At 36.8% G+C, this 18,345-nt stretch overlaps 1 protein-coding gene across 15 annotated transcripts in view; it reads right to left on the bottom strand.

Annotated features, from left to right (window-relative positions):
• Window positions 1-18,345, bottom strand: part of PLEKHA5 (pleckstrin homology domain containing A5) — a 229,737-nt gene that overhangs the window by 61,313 nt on the left and 150,079 nt on the right. For 10 of the 15 annotated variants that reach the window (XM_032855109.1, XM_032855110.1, XM_032855096.1 and 7 more), the window contains 5 exons: window positions 15,434-15,549; window positions 15,121-15,138; window positions 11,492-11,959; window positions 5,011-5,476; window positions 1,743-1,826 (listed from right to left, as the gene is read on the bottom strand). In XM_032855109.1, coding sequence (XP_032711000.1) covers window positions 1,743-1,826; window positions 5,011-5,476; window positions 11,492-11,959; window positions 15,121-15,138; window positions 15,434-15,549 — 1,152 coding nt within the window. The remainder of the gene's footprint in view (window positions 1-1,742; window positions 1,827-5,010; window positions 5,477-11,491; window positions 11,960-15,120; window positions 15,139-15,433; window positions 15,550-18,345) is intronic. The other 5 variants (XM_032855097.1, XM_032855111.1, XM_032855104.1 and 2 more) reach the window with 1 other exon arrangement.

Genomic DNA, 18,345 nt, shown 5'->3' with positions numbered 1-18,345 from the left:
GTTGGTGTTTCTCTGAACTTTGCTATGATTAAAAACTGCAGAAAGGCCAGAGGGAGACTCATCACCTGAGGGCTATGGTATGCACTTGAAACTTCCAGGCCAAAAAGCGTTCTTGAGATGGATCTGTCTTGCCTATACCACAGGGTTAACATGAGCTCTCTTCTATTCTGTTCATTTGTTGCTGTTCTTTTTTTCTTTTCTATACAACAATTTTAGGGGACAGAAGTAATTTTTAACTGTTATATGAAATTATATTAAAAATTATTGCCTTCAGGTGAGAAAAATCTCAGAATTAAAGCGCAGTTACTATGGGATTCTTTAGAAAGAGCCATCGACATGGATAAGACATTAAGGAGTCAAAGAATATGTGTGTTATGTCCTGAAGAAGAAATTTCGTAACAGGAAAAGAAGAGCTACTTTTGCTCTGATGCCAACCACATCTAGTGACCTCAGGACTATGGGGCGGTCTGTCTTATGACCACCATATCAAGCTCTTGAGGTCCTGCCACAGAGAAGGTAGGGTTGTGTAAGGGATTTAGATATTCTAAGACCCAGAGTGACCAAAAGAAGGAATCTCGAGACTCTGGTTTATTATTTGCTGAGTTAAAAAGATAAAGAGATTTTCAAAAGGACAAAAGGTTCCAGTAAGTTTCCTATATACTTAAACTTTGAGGCAAAATAAAAACAGGCACATTTTTGACCTGCACCAAAGGAGGTAATAAGTAAATTTGATCCTCAATATCCACTAGAGGGAGCAAGCAGAAGATAAAAATTCATAATATGATACTTATTAGCATTATCTTATGATGTATGTCTGTTTCTTCGTCAGATCAACAATCTAATATGTAAAAATTATAACATTTAAAAGTTTTTAGTTTTAATCAAGTAATATTTATAACCTTTAATAAATAAGCTGCCAGTAGCTTAAAGCCAGAATATCTTCCTTATATCTAAGCACATAAAGGATGAAAAAGGAAATAAAACAATGTCTGCAAAACACATAGAACATGAATTTGTTTTGATTCCTTCAGGAGGACAATTTCAAATGATGAACAACTAACTAGATCCTCAAATCACATCTTCACTGGAACTGAGACTACCTACTGACATTAAAGCACAGATAAAAGAATGCCATTAAAATTAAATGATGTAATGAAAAGTCATCCTTTCTCTTTAATGTGAAGAATAATAGTGTCCTGGTGATAGAACTCCTTCCCAATTTGAACATAATACTGAGGATGAAATGATAATGGTAATTACTTGCTAACACCTTGTGTATTTTTATAGTCTCTCTCTGCATAAATATGTAAATCAGTTTTTTCCCTTCTAAAGTAGTTAAATCTGTATAAAAATTCACAGGAGAAACTTCTTAAGAGGCTTGTAGTGTGACTATACATGGTCGTCTGCTGGATTTGTTCCACTAATAAACTACTCCAACTTCTATTTTAAGAACAAGGGAATTAACATTCAATGAAGTAAACAAACCCACTCAGTTTATACAATAAAATCTGAAAATATAATCATATTTAGGCATTCAGACATTTAGGGAGACATATCCAGTCTGACAATGAAATGGTTACATGATCTCAGATTCTTCTAATGAGCTTCTCCTTCACAAAATCTGCAACAGTTTTTCTTTGGGAAGAACCCCTTTTTCAAACTTAGAAGCTCTGTCGGATATGTGCTATCATGTGTAGCACATATATACACCATGGTACGGTAAATAAAAACACTGAACTCACCGTTTTGCCTTGGAGGCTCTGGGGACTAATAGACTGTAAAGTCAGGCCAGCTGGCATTGACCTCCTGTCAGGCACATAGACATGCTAGGAAAATAAGGGTACAATATAAGTTCTGTGATCAATGTCAGTGACGAGAAATCTTTTTACATTATAAAATATCATTAAAAATTTGCTACTACTGCTTATGAATGTAGGTATTAAAAGTTATTTGTAAAATGGTATCTAAAACCGCATCAATGAACTTTTCATACTGTTAGATTAATACCTACTGGCTTACAGACATAACTAGGAGAGATATTGTGGGTTTGGTTCCTGACGGCCATGATTAAGTGAATACTGCAATAAAGCAAGTCAAATGAAATTTTTGGTTTCCCAGTGCATGTTATGTTTAAACTATGCTGCTGTCTATGAAGTGTGCAATAGCATTATGTCTAAAAAAATGCATATACCTTAATTAAAAGATACTTTACTATAAAAAATGCAAACCATCATCTGAGCTTCCAGTGAATTATAAATCACTGATCACAGATCACCTTAACAAACAATAATAAAATGGTTTGAAGTATTGTGAGAATTACCAAACTGTAACACAGACACAAAGTGAGCAAATGCTGTGGAAAAATGTCACTGACATTTTTGTCAGAAGGACTGGTGCAAACCTTCAATTTGTGGGGGTGGGGTGGGGAAAAGCAGTATCTGCAAAGTGCAACAGAACAAAGCAGGCCTGTGTTTATGCTCTAAGTGAATTTTTTACCCATCTTTGATTCTGTACTATCAAACACTGTTCGTGAGGAAAATATTGGATCAGTGAGTTATGCAGATGTTGGCACCACCGGTGTACAGTATCAGCACCACACATCTGTTAATACCACCACCAATCCTGAAGCGCCGGAAAGCTGTCAAGCTCACAGTGGCAGATACAACATTTCCAAAATTCTAATTCTTGCTTGAAAGCTCCTATTTGTCATCAGTGACAAATACAGTTAGTTGTTTTCCTGGAAGTGACAGGATAACATTTCACTTTGAGATGTGTCTGTCAAATACCAAGTCTGAACAACTATAGTTTGTCTGTCATTCGTTCTTCCAAGTAAAAGTGGTGTTTCGTGAAAAAAGGAGCTAGTCCAGCTTGCACCTGAAACGCACACATCTTTTTCTGTGAGTCAACCCTAATATTAGCACTTTGGTATGCAAGAAAAATGTCTTCAACATATTTCCCTTTTCATCACACAGAATATTAAAATGACATATAACAAAAGGTCAAGATGAATAAAATTATCTTTTACTGCTTTGTCAAAGGGATTTTTAAGTGGAACTGCTACTTTATTTCTACTGCAAGTGTGTGGCACGGGAACTTACAGTGACCACCACTAGTTTGGAGCCACTCCCTTGATTTATGTGAAGGTACCAAAACCCACCGCTGCTTCTGTGCTATTAGAAAATGGTAACACAGTAAATATCACCTTATTGCCATTGTAGAAACAGTTTCAAGCTTATTTATAGACTCCCTGAAAGAGTCATGGGAACCCTTGAGATCCATGGACATATTTTGGGAACCACTCAGCACATCAAGGAAAACAACAGGATAGTTTGAAAGAATATTTTGGCAATGTTTAAGAAGCTTTTGGGGAGAGAAGCAGTAGACATCAGTTGACAGGGAACTAGATAGCAAGCACACAGTCATCTTATATTTGTTATTGAAACAGATGATAAACTAATACTAATACCAGGAGACCACTTTTCAACCACACACTAATCAATTGTATTAGAGCAGATCTGTCTTGAATATCGTTTTTATTTATTTTACTTGTTTGAAAGAGTGAGAGTGCACATGCACGCGCACAGAGAGGGGCACAGGGAGAAGGACAAGCAGACTCCACGCTAAGTGGGGAGCCCAACATGGGGCTCGATCTCCTGACCCTGAGATCATGACCTGAGCTGAAATCAAGAGTTGGATGCTTGACCAACTGAGCCACTGAGACCCTATTATTATGATTTTTTTTTAATCAAACATGATTTAGCATTTGGATATACCAAGTGATAAAACATCAAACTTTATTACTGTGGAGTTCAAAGTGAGCCCTTTTTTGGGTGAGGCAAATTGAAGCTTCCTCAAAAAAAAGAAAAAAAAAAAAAAAAAAAAAAAAAAAAAAAAAAAAAAGAAAGAAAAAAAATCCTGATTGACTTATTCATTTCTAATGGTTATTTATGGAAAAGTCAAACATACACTTTATGTAATGTTATAACTAAAGGATTCAGTCTGTCAAAAGGATACTAAAAGGTACATTTTAAAATGTTATAAAGCAAAAAATTCTTTAGAATTAAAAAGGAAACGACAGAAAATTTCCTTTTCGTTTTAGGATAGACATTACAGAACGGGCTGCATGTAGGCTGCTGATCGAGACGACGGGTTTAGTATTATAAGAAGCTAACCAACACAAGCACTGAGTGCACTCATAATCTACTAAGCAATGCTTAAACCAACTGCAAGTACAAGTTAAAACATGATTGCTACATGAATCTTAATTTTAAACAAGCATATACACCAGGGCTTCTTGGTACATTATTCTTCTGATATTAAACTGGGCAATCTAAGGAGATATTTCGATAAGCCGTACAAGCAGCTGGTTAGAAGATGAGGTCAGCACTTACCTAAGCGAAGAGTGGGACGAGCCTGATGTATGAAGGCAGGTATGTTGGAAGGGGGCAGGGGTCGAATTTTCAAGTGTGTGAGGAGCCAATAAAAACGGGAAGTGGGCTTAACCTACATGGACAGCTGATGAGCTATGCACAGAACAGTGCATAAATCATCTGCTCAAAATAGCTAGTTCTGTGCTCTTGAGAGATGATGCATTGCAAGCTTAGGTTTTTATATGTGAAATTCTGACACTGCAGATTATTCTTGCTTAGTTTTTAAAACAGAAGAGCTGCCTTACTTACCTCCTCCCTATATTTTTGTCTTTCATATTTTCTAATTAATTAATTAATTAATTATTTTAAAGATTTAATTTATTTATTTGACAGAAAGAGAGATCACAAGTAGAGGCAGAGAGAGAGGGGGAAGCAGGCTCCCCACTGAGCAGAGAGCCTGATGCGGGGCTTGATCCTAGGACCCTGAGACCATGACCCGAGCCGATGGCAGAGGCTCAATCCACCGAGCCACCCAGGCACCCTACTTGTCTTTCACATTTAAAAGAAGGCATTGTATAGACAGAAATAAGACAGAGCATCCATAAAGCAGTAGTTAATGCAAGAGGAGCAGCTAGCTTACCTTAGGGTGGTGGGCCCTGTGCCTGCGATCTATTGTCACATCTCCTCTCTGAATTGGGGAAGAGACTTCTGATCTGTACGTTCGCTGAGGGGAGTATCCCTGATAAGCAGCTATTGACCCATGGGAAGGTGATGTGGGAATAGAGTGCATGGTCTGATCAGAAATATTAACCATGGTTTTGGGACTGGTCAAAGGACCATGACGAGGGAGGGTGCTCTGCTTATTATAGAACTGACGCTGCTGCCATTCGTAAAGCTGCCACATCGTGTCATCTCTCATTGATCTCCGTTTCTCTTCTGCTCCAGGTCCTACCGCTTGGTCGTGAGTGGAAGGGGTTACACTGCAGATACTTTCCGGCCTGGTCTTGCTGTTCCTTGGGAGTGTTCTATAACCCTCGGGATAGCGAGCCATAACCTGGGCTCTGTGGCTTGGCATATTTCTTGGTAATGTCTGATAAGAAATTACTCTAAAACAAACAAACAAAAAAGAATTGAAATGTAAACATGAACAAGAGTTTTTTCCTAGATTCTGAATTAGAGTACATTTTTCCCCCCTTCTGGTAAGTAAAATATATATATACTGGGACTTACTTTTAAAAAGTTGATCACAATTGTACACAGGATATAAAATATTCATGAATAGATTTTAACTTTTTTATGAAATTCAGTTTGATGAATTTACTACATTAAGTAAGAAACATCTTTGTTATTTACATAAAAGACTATTCACACAACATACAGTTTGGTTAAAAAAAGGAAAATACTTATTAGTAAGAATGTCTAAGGTCTAATCTCAAGTCTGTCTCTATAGCTTGTTTTTAGATCAACAGACGCCTAGACTCTTTTCCTACATCTCACCAGAACACTTAAGTGGGATCTCTGTGTAGGAATGAAATCCTGAAGCGTTTGAGTTGAGCCTACGAAGCCAGAAGACAGGAAATGAACTCCTGCAAGGTTTGTGTGATTCCTCTATTGCAACGCTTCCTTCAGAAAGCATGACTATTTCTGGAAGAAGTACATCAGTACATTTGTGGTTGGAAGAGAAAATTCCCCTTGATAACTTTTCTTAATTTGAAAAATAAAAAATGACTTGAAGCCAAGGCTCAAAACTGAACCATTTAAAGACAAAATACTTGAACATGACAATATTTAGATATACAACTACAAAACTCAGGAATTTTCCATGTTTCTAGCATAGAAATGAATATTCCACCTTGGTATAAACATTTGTGGGAGGCTTTCTAAAGCAATCTAAAAGTTCCTCATGGACATTAAGCAGCTAAAACAAAGTTCTTCTAAAATGCCGTGTTTTTGGATATGGATACATTAGGTCTATTATTAAGCACAGATTATTTATTCCAGTTTTCTAAAATCAAAGAATAAAGTAGAATTTTAGTTCACAATTTTTTAAAAAAAGACACTACAATAAAAGCACTGCTTTGAATTTATCAAAACTATCCTTTTGCTAACCTCATGCCAGCAGATACATTAAATAAAAAGGATTTTCAAGAAGTCAATTAAATTAATTAAATTAAATTAAAACTTTCAAATCAAGTTAGCATTTGTGTTTCCCCACTATCTTCAGAGGTAGTCATTAGATGTAATTACAAATCAAATTCTAAATGCAAACACAACCTTTTTAATAACAGTAACCACAATAAAATCTAGATTTAAAAAGATCAATATTAAATCATAAGTATTCATCTTATGCTAGCATCTATATTGGGGATAAATTTATATCCTAATATAAAATGTAATTCAATAAATCAAATGTGGGAGAGTTGGGACCCCACAAACTCAGGTTTCCTCACCTCTTCTTTCAATGTTTAGTTAATGCTTTTCTTCTGTGTACTGTATTTTCAACACAGAGCATATTTTGGAATTGGGCATGCATAATTGCATAATATTTTGCTGTCTCCTGCTGGATGTTAAAATGCTCAAAAGGCTGGTGATTACACAGACCAGAAAAGGTAGAAGACTCAACATGTAAGGTATTTGACCACACTCTTTAATCATCTGGGGATCCTTGGCTGGTAACCGGGATGTCAGAGCTGTGTGACCCAAAGACCGCTGTCAGTAACAATGCCTACTAATGTGCTGTAGTAAGAAGACTTTGTTGTGATTCGGTGTAATGAACTGGGTGCATCTGAGCTACGAGGTATGGGGAAATAAAAATCCCTGTGTAATTTGTGCCCACTAGGGCACTAAAATGATGTTACCTTTACACAAACACCAGAGGGAGTCTCAAATATACCTTTTTTTGTGGCTGAAAGCACCACAGAAGGGATAAAGCCATGAAAAACATAGCAAGCAATACAGTGGAAAAATAGTAAAGAGGAGAAAAACAGTTGACCCAAAGTCAGGAGGGCCAGGATCCTTGTTTTTCTACTAAGTACAAAGACTTTGGAGTTCATTTGGGACTCAGACAATGCCAGAGTGTGTGGTAGGTTTTTTTTTTTTTTGCAAGGTAGGTAGATGGGGTAGTTCATGTTTTGAGGACAAGGTAGACCAAGAGTATATATTCCTTTTAATTTTATTATTTAAAGTGATCCATAAGCCCAGTGTGGGGCTCAAACTCTTGACTCTGAGGTCACGAGTCCCAGGCTTTACTGACTGAACCAGGTACCCCTCATATTCCTTTCTTTAAAAAAATTTCCTCATGTTACTTTTAATACCTGGGTTAAAGAATAGTCCGTAGGCCAGCCAGAACTAGAATGAAGTCTCTTATTTCCTTAAGCAGGATTCTTTTCATTATGTCAGTGATACTCAAAACTTGGATTTAATGAAAAAAAGCAAAATAATCCTTCTATTTGAAGAAATTTCTCCCAAACTATGACAATTATTAAAAAAACTTCTCAATTGTATTGGTTTAATTAAAAATAAAAATAAACCCCCAAATTAGGAAGGGCATAATCTTAAAGTGCTACTAGAATCCTTCATATTACTACCCAAATCTGGCAAACTGAAACTTTTGGAGATTTGGTTTTCTTATCTATAAGATGATTTGATCACAAAACTATCTTACAGTTCTAAACTCCTTGTCCTACTATGTATTTGAAATATTTCCAATTCTTTCAACTGTTTCCCCCTAAACTAAATTTCCTTCATCATGGTGGTTGTTCCTCGGCTTCTCAAAGTCTTCACTTGTAACAGGCTTGCTCAGAATTGGACATTTTGCCTCCCCCTCCCCCACCATCCCCACAAGAGCTACTGCAAGCAAGGCTAATCACTGGATGCGTATGGGGCTGGAGCGAAGGAGAAAGGTACCCAGTACTCTGATATAACCAGCATAAAGGTTCACTTCTTTGCTGCTTTTTCACCACACGTATTTCCTATTTTTTTCTCTGCTTGGTCTTCCTTCGTATCCCTACCTCTGTTCACACTAAAGCTAGAAACTGGAAAAAGTCCAGAACTGGCAACCCCATGGCTATCTGCTTAAGAAGTGTGTCAGTCACAGAAATAGATGACATCCTAGATATTCTGTCCTAGTACTAAAGCAATTTACCCCAATATACCTTGATTTGGTCATTTACAAATTCAATAACTTTGGTCATTCACAAATCTAAGAACTATTATAGAGAAAATACGCAAAAGCTCTGTACTAAGCACTGAACTACATCATGTAAGAATACATGATAATATAAATACTAACTTTATATCCAGTTTGGAAATATGGGAAAAGATTATTTATAAACATGTAAGGATGGGACAAACATTGTTAATCTAATATACAATTAAAAACAGTCTATAAACTAATGTTTAAATTCCATTTCAGAAACTACTGCATCAAACACCTCCATCAGTGCTCTTGAAGCACTCACAATCTGTGAGCTGGACCCTCTTGTAGAGATGTACATGGAACGTGAACTGTTAACATACCATATGATCATTAAGAGTAGGCTAATTAATGATTACAAAGTTTAAAAGGCTCTTCTGCCATCTTTGAAACCACCTTTGAAGAAATGTAATAAAACGTTAGGTTATTATCAAGTAAATTTATTTTTAGCCTATACGCTTTCTAGCATTTTGAGACCTGTTTTTCAAAAAACTAGTTTCCTTCAGTGGTTTTGCCCAAAGAAATTCAAATTAAGCAAAGTGTGATTTACTTTTAAGTGAAAGCTTAAGAAATGAACACTGTGAGCTCCTTCATCAGGTTTGGTGCTCCATTCACCAGCAGCTGCCTGTCAAACACCATGAAAACCCTGTCTCTGGGATTCTGCCACGCAGAACAATGGATTAAGGCACCATGCGTCTTAACAGTGCTTGCCACGCACAAAGAAACTTAAAAGCTCTGCTCACAGATGCAGGGATCTACTATTTGACTAAATATTAAACCTCTTTTCTTTCCGTCAGAACTTTAAAAGCAAGCCTTTCATAAAGTTTTACAAAATGAATCACAATATGAATAACCCATATGCTTCTTTCCAGCAGTAAAAATTATTTCATTATAAAACATCACAACTATTTTTTAAATATGAAGTTCATATGATAATGTAGATGATCTATCTCAATGACCCAAAGTACACTCTAGCCAGAGAATCCAAAGTTGGAGGGGTGAAAAACACAGGAAATCCTAGCTCAAAATAACCTTCACTTCAGAAGCCGTAGGTCTGCATTCAAAAGAAAAAAGTCACACAGAAAGCCTTTACGTATGTTAATTATACCAATCAAGAAACCCAGAAGTTCTTGAAACTAATATTTATGCCCAACAATTAAGAAAACCTAACTTCCAGATGTCTGTTGAACCTTTTTAACTATAGTTTCAACTGTAAGAAAGTATGAAATCACCGAGGACAGTGATTTCACTAAGAAGTGAGATTTAATTTGCTGGGTAGAGATTCAGCGAATTTTCTGGCTGGGATTTTTATTATTGTTTCCCTGAAAATGGTTACCTTAAGTACAATCAAACATCTGTTCAGCCTCCGCCCCCTGCCCCAAACTAACTCTGGCTTCTCTTCAGCCAGAAATAATAAATATGTCTCACAATTCTCCCCTGGGAAAATCAGAAAAGTGAGTGCTGAGGGTGGAGAAGAAGAAAATGAAAGTGAACACATTGTGGGAGTGTTTTTGCAGTGCTGGTTGAGGTAACAAAAGATGAGGCCAAGTGCACCCAGGCCTTTGAGCTGTTCCTGAAAGGAGAGACTCTGGCTGACAGGCACTGAAGCCAGCCACGCCAACTGAGCAAACTGGAAGAACGTTCCTATACCTCAGAAGTCTCACTGTTAGGTTAATCTTCATTTAACCGAAACACATTCATGTCATTGTTTTACAGTTTTCTACTACTGAGGGGTAAGAGTCACAGTAACTTCAGGTAATTCTTCCAACATTATTTTTTAAAAATTTGTATCCCCAAACTCCTGCCTAATGACAGAACACTGTTTCTCATCAGTAGGTGCCTGCTTTTCCTCCATTTCCTCTGGCCTTTACTTTTCATCTCCTTTGCAGGCCCCCACAATCCGTTTTTTCCCCTTAAATGTAAGTGTTCTTTCAGGTTTTCCTTTAGAATCTTTATTTTACCCAGCTAAATCTTTATTTTACTCCAGCTAAATAAATTTTTCTTCTCTCATCCTTCCCTGTAAGTACTTTTGATATAGTGATGATGCCCCAAACCTTGTTCAAATCCAGATTTCTCTTGGGAGCTATATAGGCTTCAGGCACCTCAAATTTAACCTCTCCAGTCATTTATTATTTTCTCTCTTTCCAAATCTTCTCTACGCAGTTAAAGGCACTAAATATCACCCCTGATGGTCAGAGGCCTCAAAGCAGGGTGTCATTCTTGATTTTTCCCCTATTACTCAAACTAAATTGCAAGGGATAGCTTACAATCAAGCATATCTATGCACTCCACTTGTCAATCCTACCTTAAATACATCCCTTTCTTCTCCTTATTTCACTTACTCCAATAGCTTTTGAACTTTCTCTAATTTGTTCTCCAGATCCTGAAGCTGGAGAGATCTTTCTGAAATGCCAACGTGAACACATCTCTTCTGGCTTGGTCTCCAGCCTCGTTTCTCCTGCACCATCACAGCCGAAGCACCTAAGCCATACTGGATGTCTCTGGGTTCCTTTTTCTACTCCCTATCCACTCTGCAGTCTGGCCTATCTAAACCAAGACAAGCATGCCACCTTTACATTTACTTCAGCTTGCATTTCCCTTCCTGCAGAAGGGTTTTCCTGGACCCATAGGCTGTGTCGGTTGTCCCTGTTCTTGTATCATGCTCTTCCTTCATTTTATCACAGTATACTTGTTTAACTTTCTCCTCTACAGGGTAGGGATCTCTTTGAGAAATCTGGACAGAACAATAGGAGATACAGAAAAAAACACTCATGTCTGATTACCATGAAGAAGAGAGACAGGAAGCTATAATGCCTAAAAACGCTACTTAAACTAGTATTTTTCAAAAGGTGTGTCAGAAACCAATCTCCACGGGCATAGTGTGAAAGGAATCCGGGTTCTGAACACAGAAGGACAAGACACTTACCCCCTGGTTTCTTCTTCATGACCCCTCCCCTTCTGGATTTTAATCCATTGTTCCAACTGTTGCATCGAGTTTGTTCTCTGGATGACTCGATCAGCCTCTGTGTATAAAGGCCCTGTACTTGGGTGATTTCCACCTCTAAGATCTGCCAGGCTGACATTGACTACTTTGTTCTCTGAACTATTCACATTGACTGGCCTATAGTGTCCAGTCTGAGCTGGGCATGTTGACCCGCTCTCATATTCAGATGGCAGCGAATTCAACTTTACGCTATTAATTTTTGTTAAAGGTCTATCTTGACCATCCTTCTGAAATCCGTATTTTTCAGCTTCTAATGCCTTTTTTTCTTCACTTTTGCTTATTTCCTTGTTTTTCTGGTTATTTTGGACCTCTGGTTTAATTAGCACTCTATGGTTGGGGAAGTTATTGATTTCTTTAGTTGGTGCATTTTCAGATGTAATCTTGTCCACTCTGAAATCAGAGAAGAAAATGGTAGTAAATCAGGTGAAATAACGCACATGTTATTTCTTGGATTCAATCTAGGAAAAATGTAAAATTACCTTTGACTTTATTAAAAAAACTGGAAAGGTCATAGAGGCTAAGCCTGTATAAATCCAATATTGTGATATGAAAACTCAAGCACAGTATCATACTGCATAAACAGAAAGGAGGTGGGGGAAGAAAACATAAAATATATGGTGTATATAAAGCACCGAAGGATAAAAAGTGATGAGTAACCCCATTAGAAATCTGGAAATAAAGCAAATTAGGATTGCCCCTTGACAGTAAAACCACAAAATCCACACTTGAAGGACTACCACAGCTGATCATTTGAAATAAACAACATGGCTTCCAGCAGGGAGGAGGGATTAACTCATCTTGAGACAAATGTGAGTCTGGTTTGTGGAAACAGCTGCACGAAGAAGTTAGAGTCTGATACCGTCGAAGATGGGAGCCGTAAGACTAATCAGCATGTCTGTAGTATTCAAGAGGACCTGACTTTTGGTTAAGGGCTCTCACAGCCAGACCGAGCTGTGTTCAGCTTGTAGCAATGCCTCTTGCTGACCGTGTCACTGGACAAGGTGTGGAGATTTACCGTGCCTCCGTCTTCTCTTCGGTAAGTGGGGGTAACTGTAGCACTAGGGTTACAGGATTGTGTGAGGACTAGGGGAGCACATCACTGGCTGCCACAGACTTTATCACTATTATCATTCCGTCTCATCAAGCAATTTTGGAGTAGAATCTGGCATTCCATGTCCACCTCCCCACTGGAAGAATGTGCTGCCTGTCAGTACGTGACCAGGCCTCGTTTTATTGCTCACCATCCCAGTGGTTCTAGCTAGGTCTTTTTGATGAGAATCAGTTTCTCTGATACCAATCACCTCCAGACGCTTGACAAGACCAAGCTGAGTGTCTAAACCTGCACGAAATTGCGAAGTTCATGCCGTGCTGGGAGGCCTTTCCAGAACTGGCCAAGCATCCACACTTCAGTACAGACTACAGCCCCTATCCGATGCCAACATGGTATTGCAGCCAGTGTTAGCGACGGGCAGGAACTACACAGCCCACACACATACAGCTATAGACAGAGGTTAGAATATAAGTAGTGAGGGAAACAAGGAAAAGAAAGGGGACGACTTTCCGTAAATTTTTGTGTATGATCCATATATTTAGGTTGGATATAACTCACAGCTTCTAGATTGGAAGTAGTATTAGACACTGGGAAAGTTTACAAAGATATGGTACAGAGCTTCTTTCTCTTAAAAGATAGAAGATTTATACTTTTATAAAGACATATTTATCCTTATGAACTATAGGGGTGAAGGAGTGGGTTTAAGAGTGAATATCAAATATCTGAAAAAATTTTTTTTAATCTGAAAAAATCCTTAAACATAGTTACTTCTAGTTAATTTACAGCTATTAATTTATATTAGAACAGCACTGCCTTTTTTATCTTGATTTTTCCAAAGACTTGTCATTTAAGAAATGTCATTAAAAAAAGACATATAGTGCTCGCTTTGGCAGCACATATACTAAAAAAAGACATATATACGGACTTTTCAAATGGGAACAAATGAGTTTACAGGAAAGCTAGGTATTTTATCTCTTAGGTGATATACTCTGATAAATATTTGTTAGGTATTCTAGCCATAAAGGAAAGATAGCCCATTACCTTAAAACCATGCAAAGAAACTCTTCCTATACTTATGAAATATTACAATAATTAGGTTCTTTCCGTTTGAAATATTAAGTGAGATCAACAAGGCAGGATAAAAATGCCAACAGCGAGAAGTACAAGAAAAGACACAATTCCTATAGGATAACAGTGACATCAGGCTGGGCACATGGGTGGTCTTCAATAATTTCCGGCTGAGTAAATTATATCAACACAACCTCCTAAAAATTGTTACAGGCACATAATCAACTAATAGGTTATCAGAAGTCCAACCAAAATACTATTATTTTTATCACTCTAAATTATGAGTAATAATTAGTTTTTAGCGTGGAAAATATAAGAAAAAAAAGGAAGCTGAAATTCTGAGATAAGGGTAACATGATATGAGATTATCTAGAAATCATATGTTTAAATTATAATACAGATTTCTTTATTCTAAATAGTTCCTTGAAAATTTTACTTTAAGGTTAAAATTATCTTAGGATTTTTAATTAATTCTTTTTACCTACACATTTAAAAAAAACCACAAATATATTTATATAGCATCAACTTCAGTCTTTTAACTAGTGAGTCAAAAGACTTTATTAGTACGTACACTAACCCTCCTCCCTACCAAAACTAAAGATTTCTATTGTAACAAGCCCCTAATTCCCTGAGAAGAGAGAAAAAAGATCAAACTTGCAAGTAAGCATCTTCCCTGTGTAAGGTATACACTCAATTGCTGCTGACTGGAAAAGAACTTAATTGTGTCACACATCTTTCTTCAAAACATGGGAATACATTTTTTTTTTTTTAAAGATTTTACTTATTTTATTTGACAGAGAGATCACAAGTAGGCAGAGAGGCAGGCAGAGAGAGAGGGAAGCAGACTCCCCACAGAGCAGAGAGCCCGATGCGGGGCTCGATCCCAGGACCCTGGGATCACGACTTGAGCCGAAGGCAGAGGCTTTAACCCACTGAGCCACTCAGGTGCCCCGGGAATACAATTTTTTTAAAGCACATTATTCAGCTGCTTTTTAAGTAGTTGTATAAACAGATTTCCTCTCACTAGTTCTTAATATAGTTGATTATTAAAATGATTCAGATGTTCACGCAGAGAAAAAGAAATCATGGATCAATTTTAATATTAGATATATTATTAAGGAATTTAAGTACTGAAGTTTCAAAAGAAAGAAGGTAGAATTTATCAAGAAACAGACATACTTAGAAATGATTTTAATGCTTAATGGGCTGTTTTCTGGAGACATTTATCATAAAATCTTCAGAATTAATCAGGAAATGCTGAATAAATGAAACTCATCAAAATTTTTTTTTCTATTTATTACACTCCAAAAAAATACAACATAATATAAAAGCACAATAAAATTAACTTCATGAATATAAATTCTCTTTTAGGATTTAGGCCTTAAAACACTGTCTTGTGTAGGTTTAAGATAACAATTAAAAATGTACTTACCGGAAATTAAAGGTAATTCTGTAAGAAGAAAGAATATTTAGTTTGAATGTTAGGATTCTGGATTCACCTCAGTACACTGATAGGTGAAAATGAATAAAGAGGAAATGTGGAATAAAAATGCAGGTGGTATCTCAAATTAACTAAAGGTGTATTAATTTAATATAGAACATGAATTAATCCTTGATTTCTGAGGAAGAAATGATTTCGTATCATGACTAATAAAATGATATGTACTATGATAACGATATACACTTGCCAGGCATGGAATAAAATGTAAGTGGCAATCACCATTATCTTCCCTACAAGCCTTTACCTTTTCACAGGTTCTGTCTGTACTAGGGCAGCGTCTAACATGGCTTTCATCCACAACTCCATTTCCTTTCCTGTATCAGTGCAGAAATAATAGGTCCGCATGTTTGGATGGGCTGCCTGATTGAAAATGACAGGATCATTGTAAACAGATACATGGGATCTGTAAAGGTAAAAGAAAGACAGTTAAGTGGTTCCCTACATAGATCATCACTATCAACTTTCTAAGAAACCAGACTTGGCTTATATATAGTTACAGAAATGAGTGACTTAAAATATAATTCAATCTTGAAAAAAATATAACTATTAAAATGTCCTCCCAACATTGCCATTTTTCCTCTGAAAATCAAAATGAGGAAAAAAGGTGTGTGGGAAGTTAAAGAGGTAAGAAATGAGTTTCCTTGTTATGCTTCCTTGCCATGCCTGTTCCATGTATGCGTCCCTAGCAATTTCCATTTACTACAATTTACACCTCTTTATTCAAGAATGTTCCATTAAAAATAGAACTATCAAACAATCCAGCAAATCCTCTTCTTATTCAAAGAAAAAAACACCAATTCAAAGAGAAATATGCATGGGTGGCTCAGCTGGTTAAGCATCGGACTCGGCTTGGGTGCTGATCTCGGGGTCGTGGGATAGAGTCTGGGATGGAGCCTGGCATCAAGTCGTGCTGTGTGTGGAGCCTGCTTGGGATTCATTCTCTCTCTCTCCCCCGCCCTGCTGTGCACATGCTCTCACTCTCAAATAGATAAATAAACCCTTTAAAGACAAAACAAAAACCAAAGAGATATATGCACCCCCATGGCAGCATTATTTACAATAGCCGAGATAGGGAAGCAGGCTGTGTCCACTGACAGACGAATGGCTAGAGCAGATGGGGCAGACACACACAGCAGGGTATTACTTAAGCATAAAAAAGAAATGGCATCTTTCAATGACATGGGTAGACCTGGAAGTCTATTATGCCGGGTGTTATACGTCTGATGGAGGAAGACAAATACTGTTTGATTGTACTTATATGTGGAACCTAAACAACAGAACAAATGAACAAACAAAACGAAACAGAAACAGAGTCAAAGATACAGGGACAAAATTCTGGTTAGCAGATGCAGGAGGGACTGGAGGGTAGGTGAAAAAGGTAAAGAGGATTAAAATGTATAAACTTCCAGTTATAATATAACTAAGTCACAGGGATATAATATACAGCATAGAGAATACAGTCAATAATACTGTAGTAATTGTATAGTGACAAATGGTAAGGAGACTAATTGTGGGGACCATTTCATAATATATAAAGATAGCAAATCATTATGATGTACACCTGAAACTAACTGTATGCCAATTATACTTCAACAAAAAAAGAAGGTTCTAGAGCAACTAGCAACAAAATTAAAAGAAATATAGCATTTCCCCTTTGTGTTAGCAATTTCTTCAGTCTTCAAAAGGTGCTGCTGTTGAAGCATTTTGTTTAATCCTCATAGACACACAAATATAAAAGATTAAGAAATGATCCAAAATGGTATTTCCCTTTAGCTTTTCATTTCAAGTTTCAGAATTAAAATGTAAATATTTTGTTGCATGGAGCATTGGGTGTGGTGCATAAACAATGAACCCTGGAACACTGAAAAAAATAGAATTAAGATGTTAGAAAAATGTAAACATTTTGGGTTTGAGGAAGGCCGGTGTAAGTGGTTAGGTGGGTTTTTATCTTTATAGTGGCTCAGTCTGCCTCTGTTCCTAAGAAATGGAAGAAAAATGAAATAAAGGCATCAATGAGGGACTCCTGTCCAATGCGTGAGCACTAAGAGCTCAGCTTAGCACGTGGGCTTACCGGGCAAAGAAGGACAGCAGTAGTAGCTGTATCAAAGTAGAAAAAAAGGGCAAGGTAGAGAATTCTGTGGAGGAAACATTCTTAATTTCCATGTAAAAATGCCTGTGACAGTTTCCCAATACACAATGAAAGACAAGGAAAAATAAAAGTTATCCCAGCATACAATGAGGTAAAGGAGAGTACGAAGTACACAGTTAGTCTGCTGAATATAAAAACTAGAGAGGAATAAATCTGGAGCTACAGACTTTACTCTGAAATCTTGACTATCTGCTTCATTAACAGTATCAAAGTAGCTTTTTCAACAAATTTTTTTTTCAGAAAGAATCAAGACAAATAAATTCTATGAACACAGTGATCCAAATAACTCTATAGGCAACATATTTCACTAGACTTTGTTGGAGATATAAAACTATCCATGGAAACAGTGTAAAAGAATCAGCTCAAATGCTACATGTTGTTAAAATGATTAAAGCCATGACTGCCTGAATAGGGTTTTGGAGAAAAGAAGGAAAGACCACGGTCCACATCTGTAATCAATGGAATAAATAGGGCTAGTGCTAGAGGATCAAGGTACAGGCACAACTTCTATGCCAACAAACCACACCATGCCTGCCAGTTGTCAAGTAGAAATATTTACTAGATAATGACAGAGTCTGCTATCTAGCTTTAAATTCTACAATCGTCCATCAAGTTTCTACTCACCATTGTGATAAGCAGTAGCTTCAGTGTCAAAAGTGGCTCATAAATTTGAAGAAAACAACATTGCAAAAGAGAGAATTTGAGAAATTACTACCCTTGTTACAGAGAAAATAAAATTAATATCAAAACCAAATAATTACAGAGAAAGTACACCTAACACGCATTGTCACTGTTACTGAGACTTCATCCTAATACTTAAGAGTCTTAAGAACCCAGCAAAATATCCTATAAGAGTACATTCAATGAACTTTTGCCAAATTGATGAGCAAACACAAAAATTAAACTCATGATCAAATAACAGTATCATACAGTCTTACATGTGAAAGTAACTTTTATCAATTTATTATTTTAAGTTACCAGTATTAAATTTTGTTATAGCATCATAA

The sequence above is a fragment of the Lontra canadensis genome, unplaced genomic scaffold (genome assembly GCF_010015895.1).
Source record: "Lontra canadensis isolate GAN:19392208 unplaced genomic scaffold, GSC_riverotter_1.0 scaffold9, whole genome shotgun sequence".
NCBI classification, from domain to species: Eukaryota; Metazoa; Chordata; class Mammalia; order Carnivora; family Mustelidae; genus Lontra; species Lontra canadensis.
Note: the sequence above shows the minus strand (reverse complement) of the source record. Positions and strands in the feature narration are given on the sequence as shown.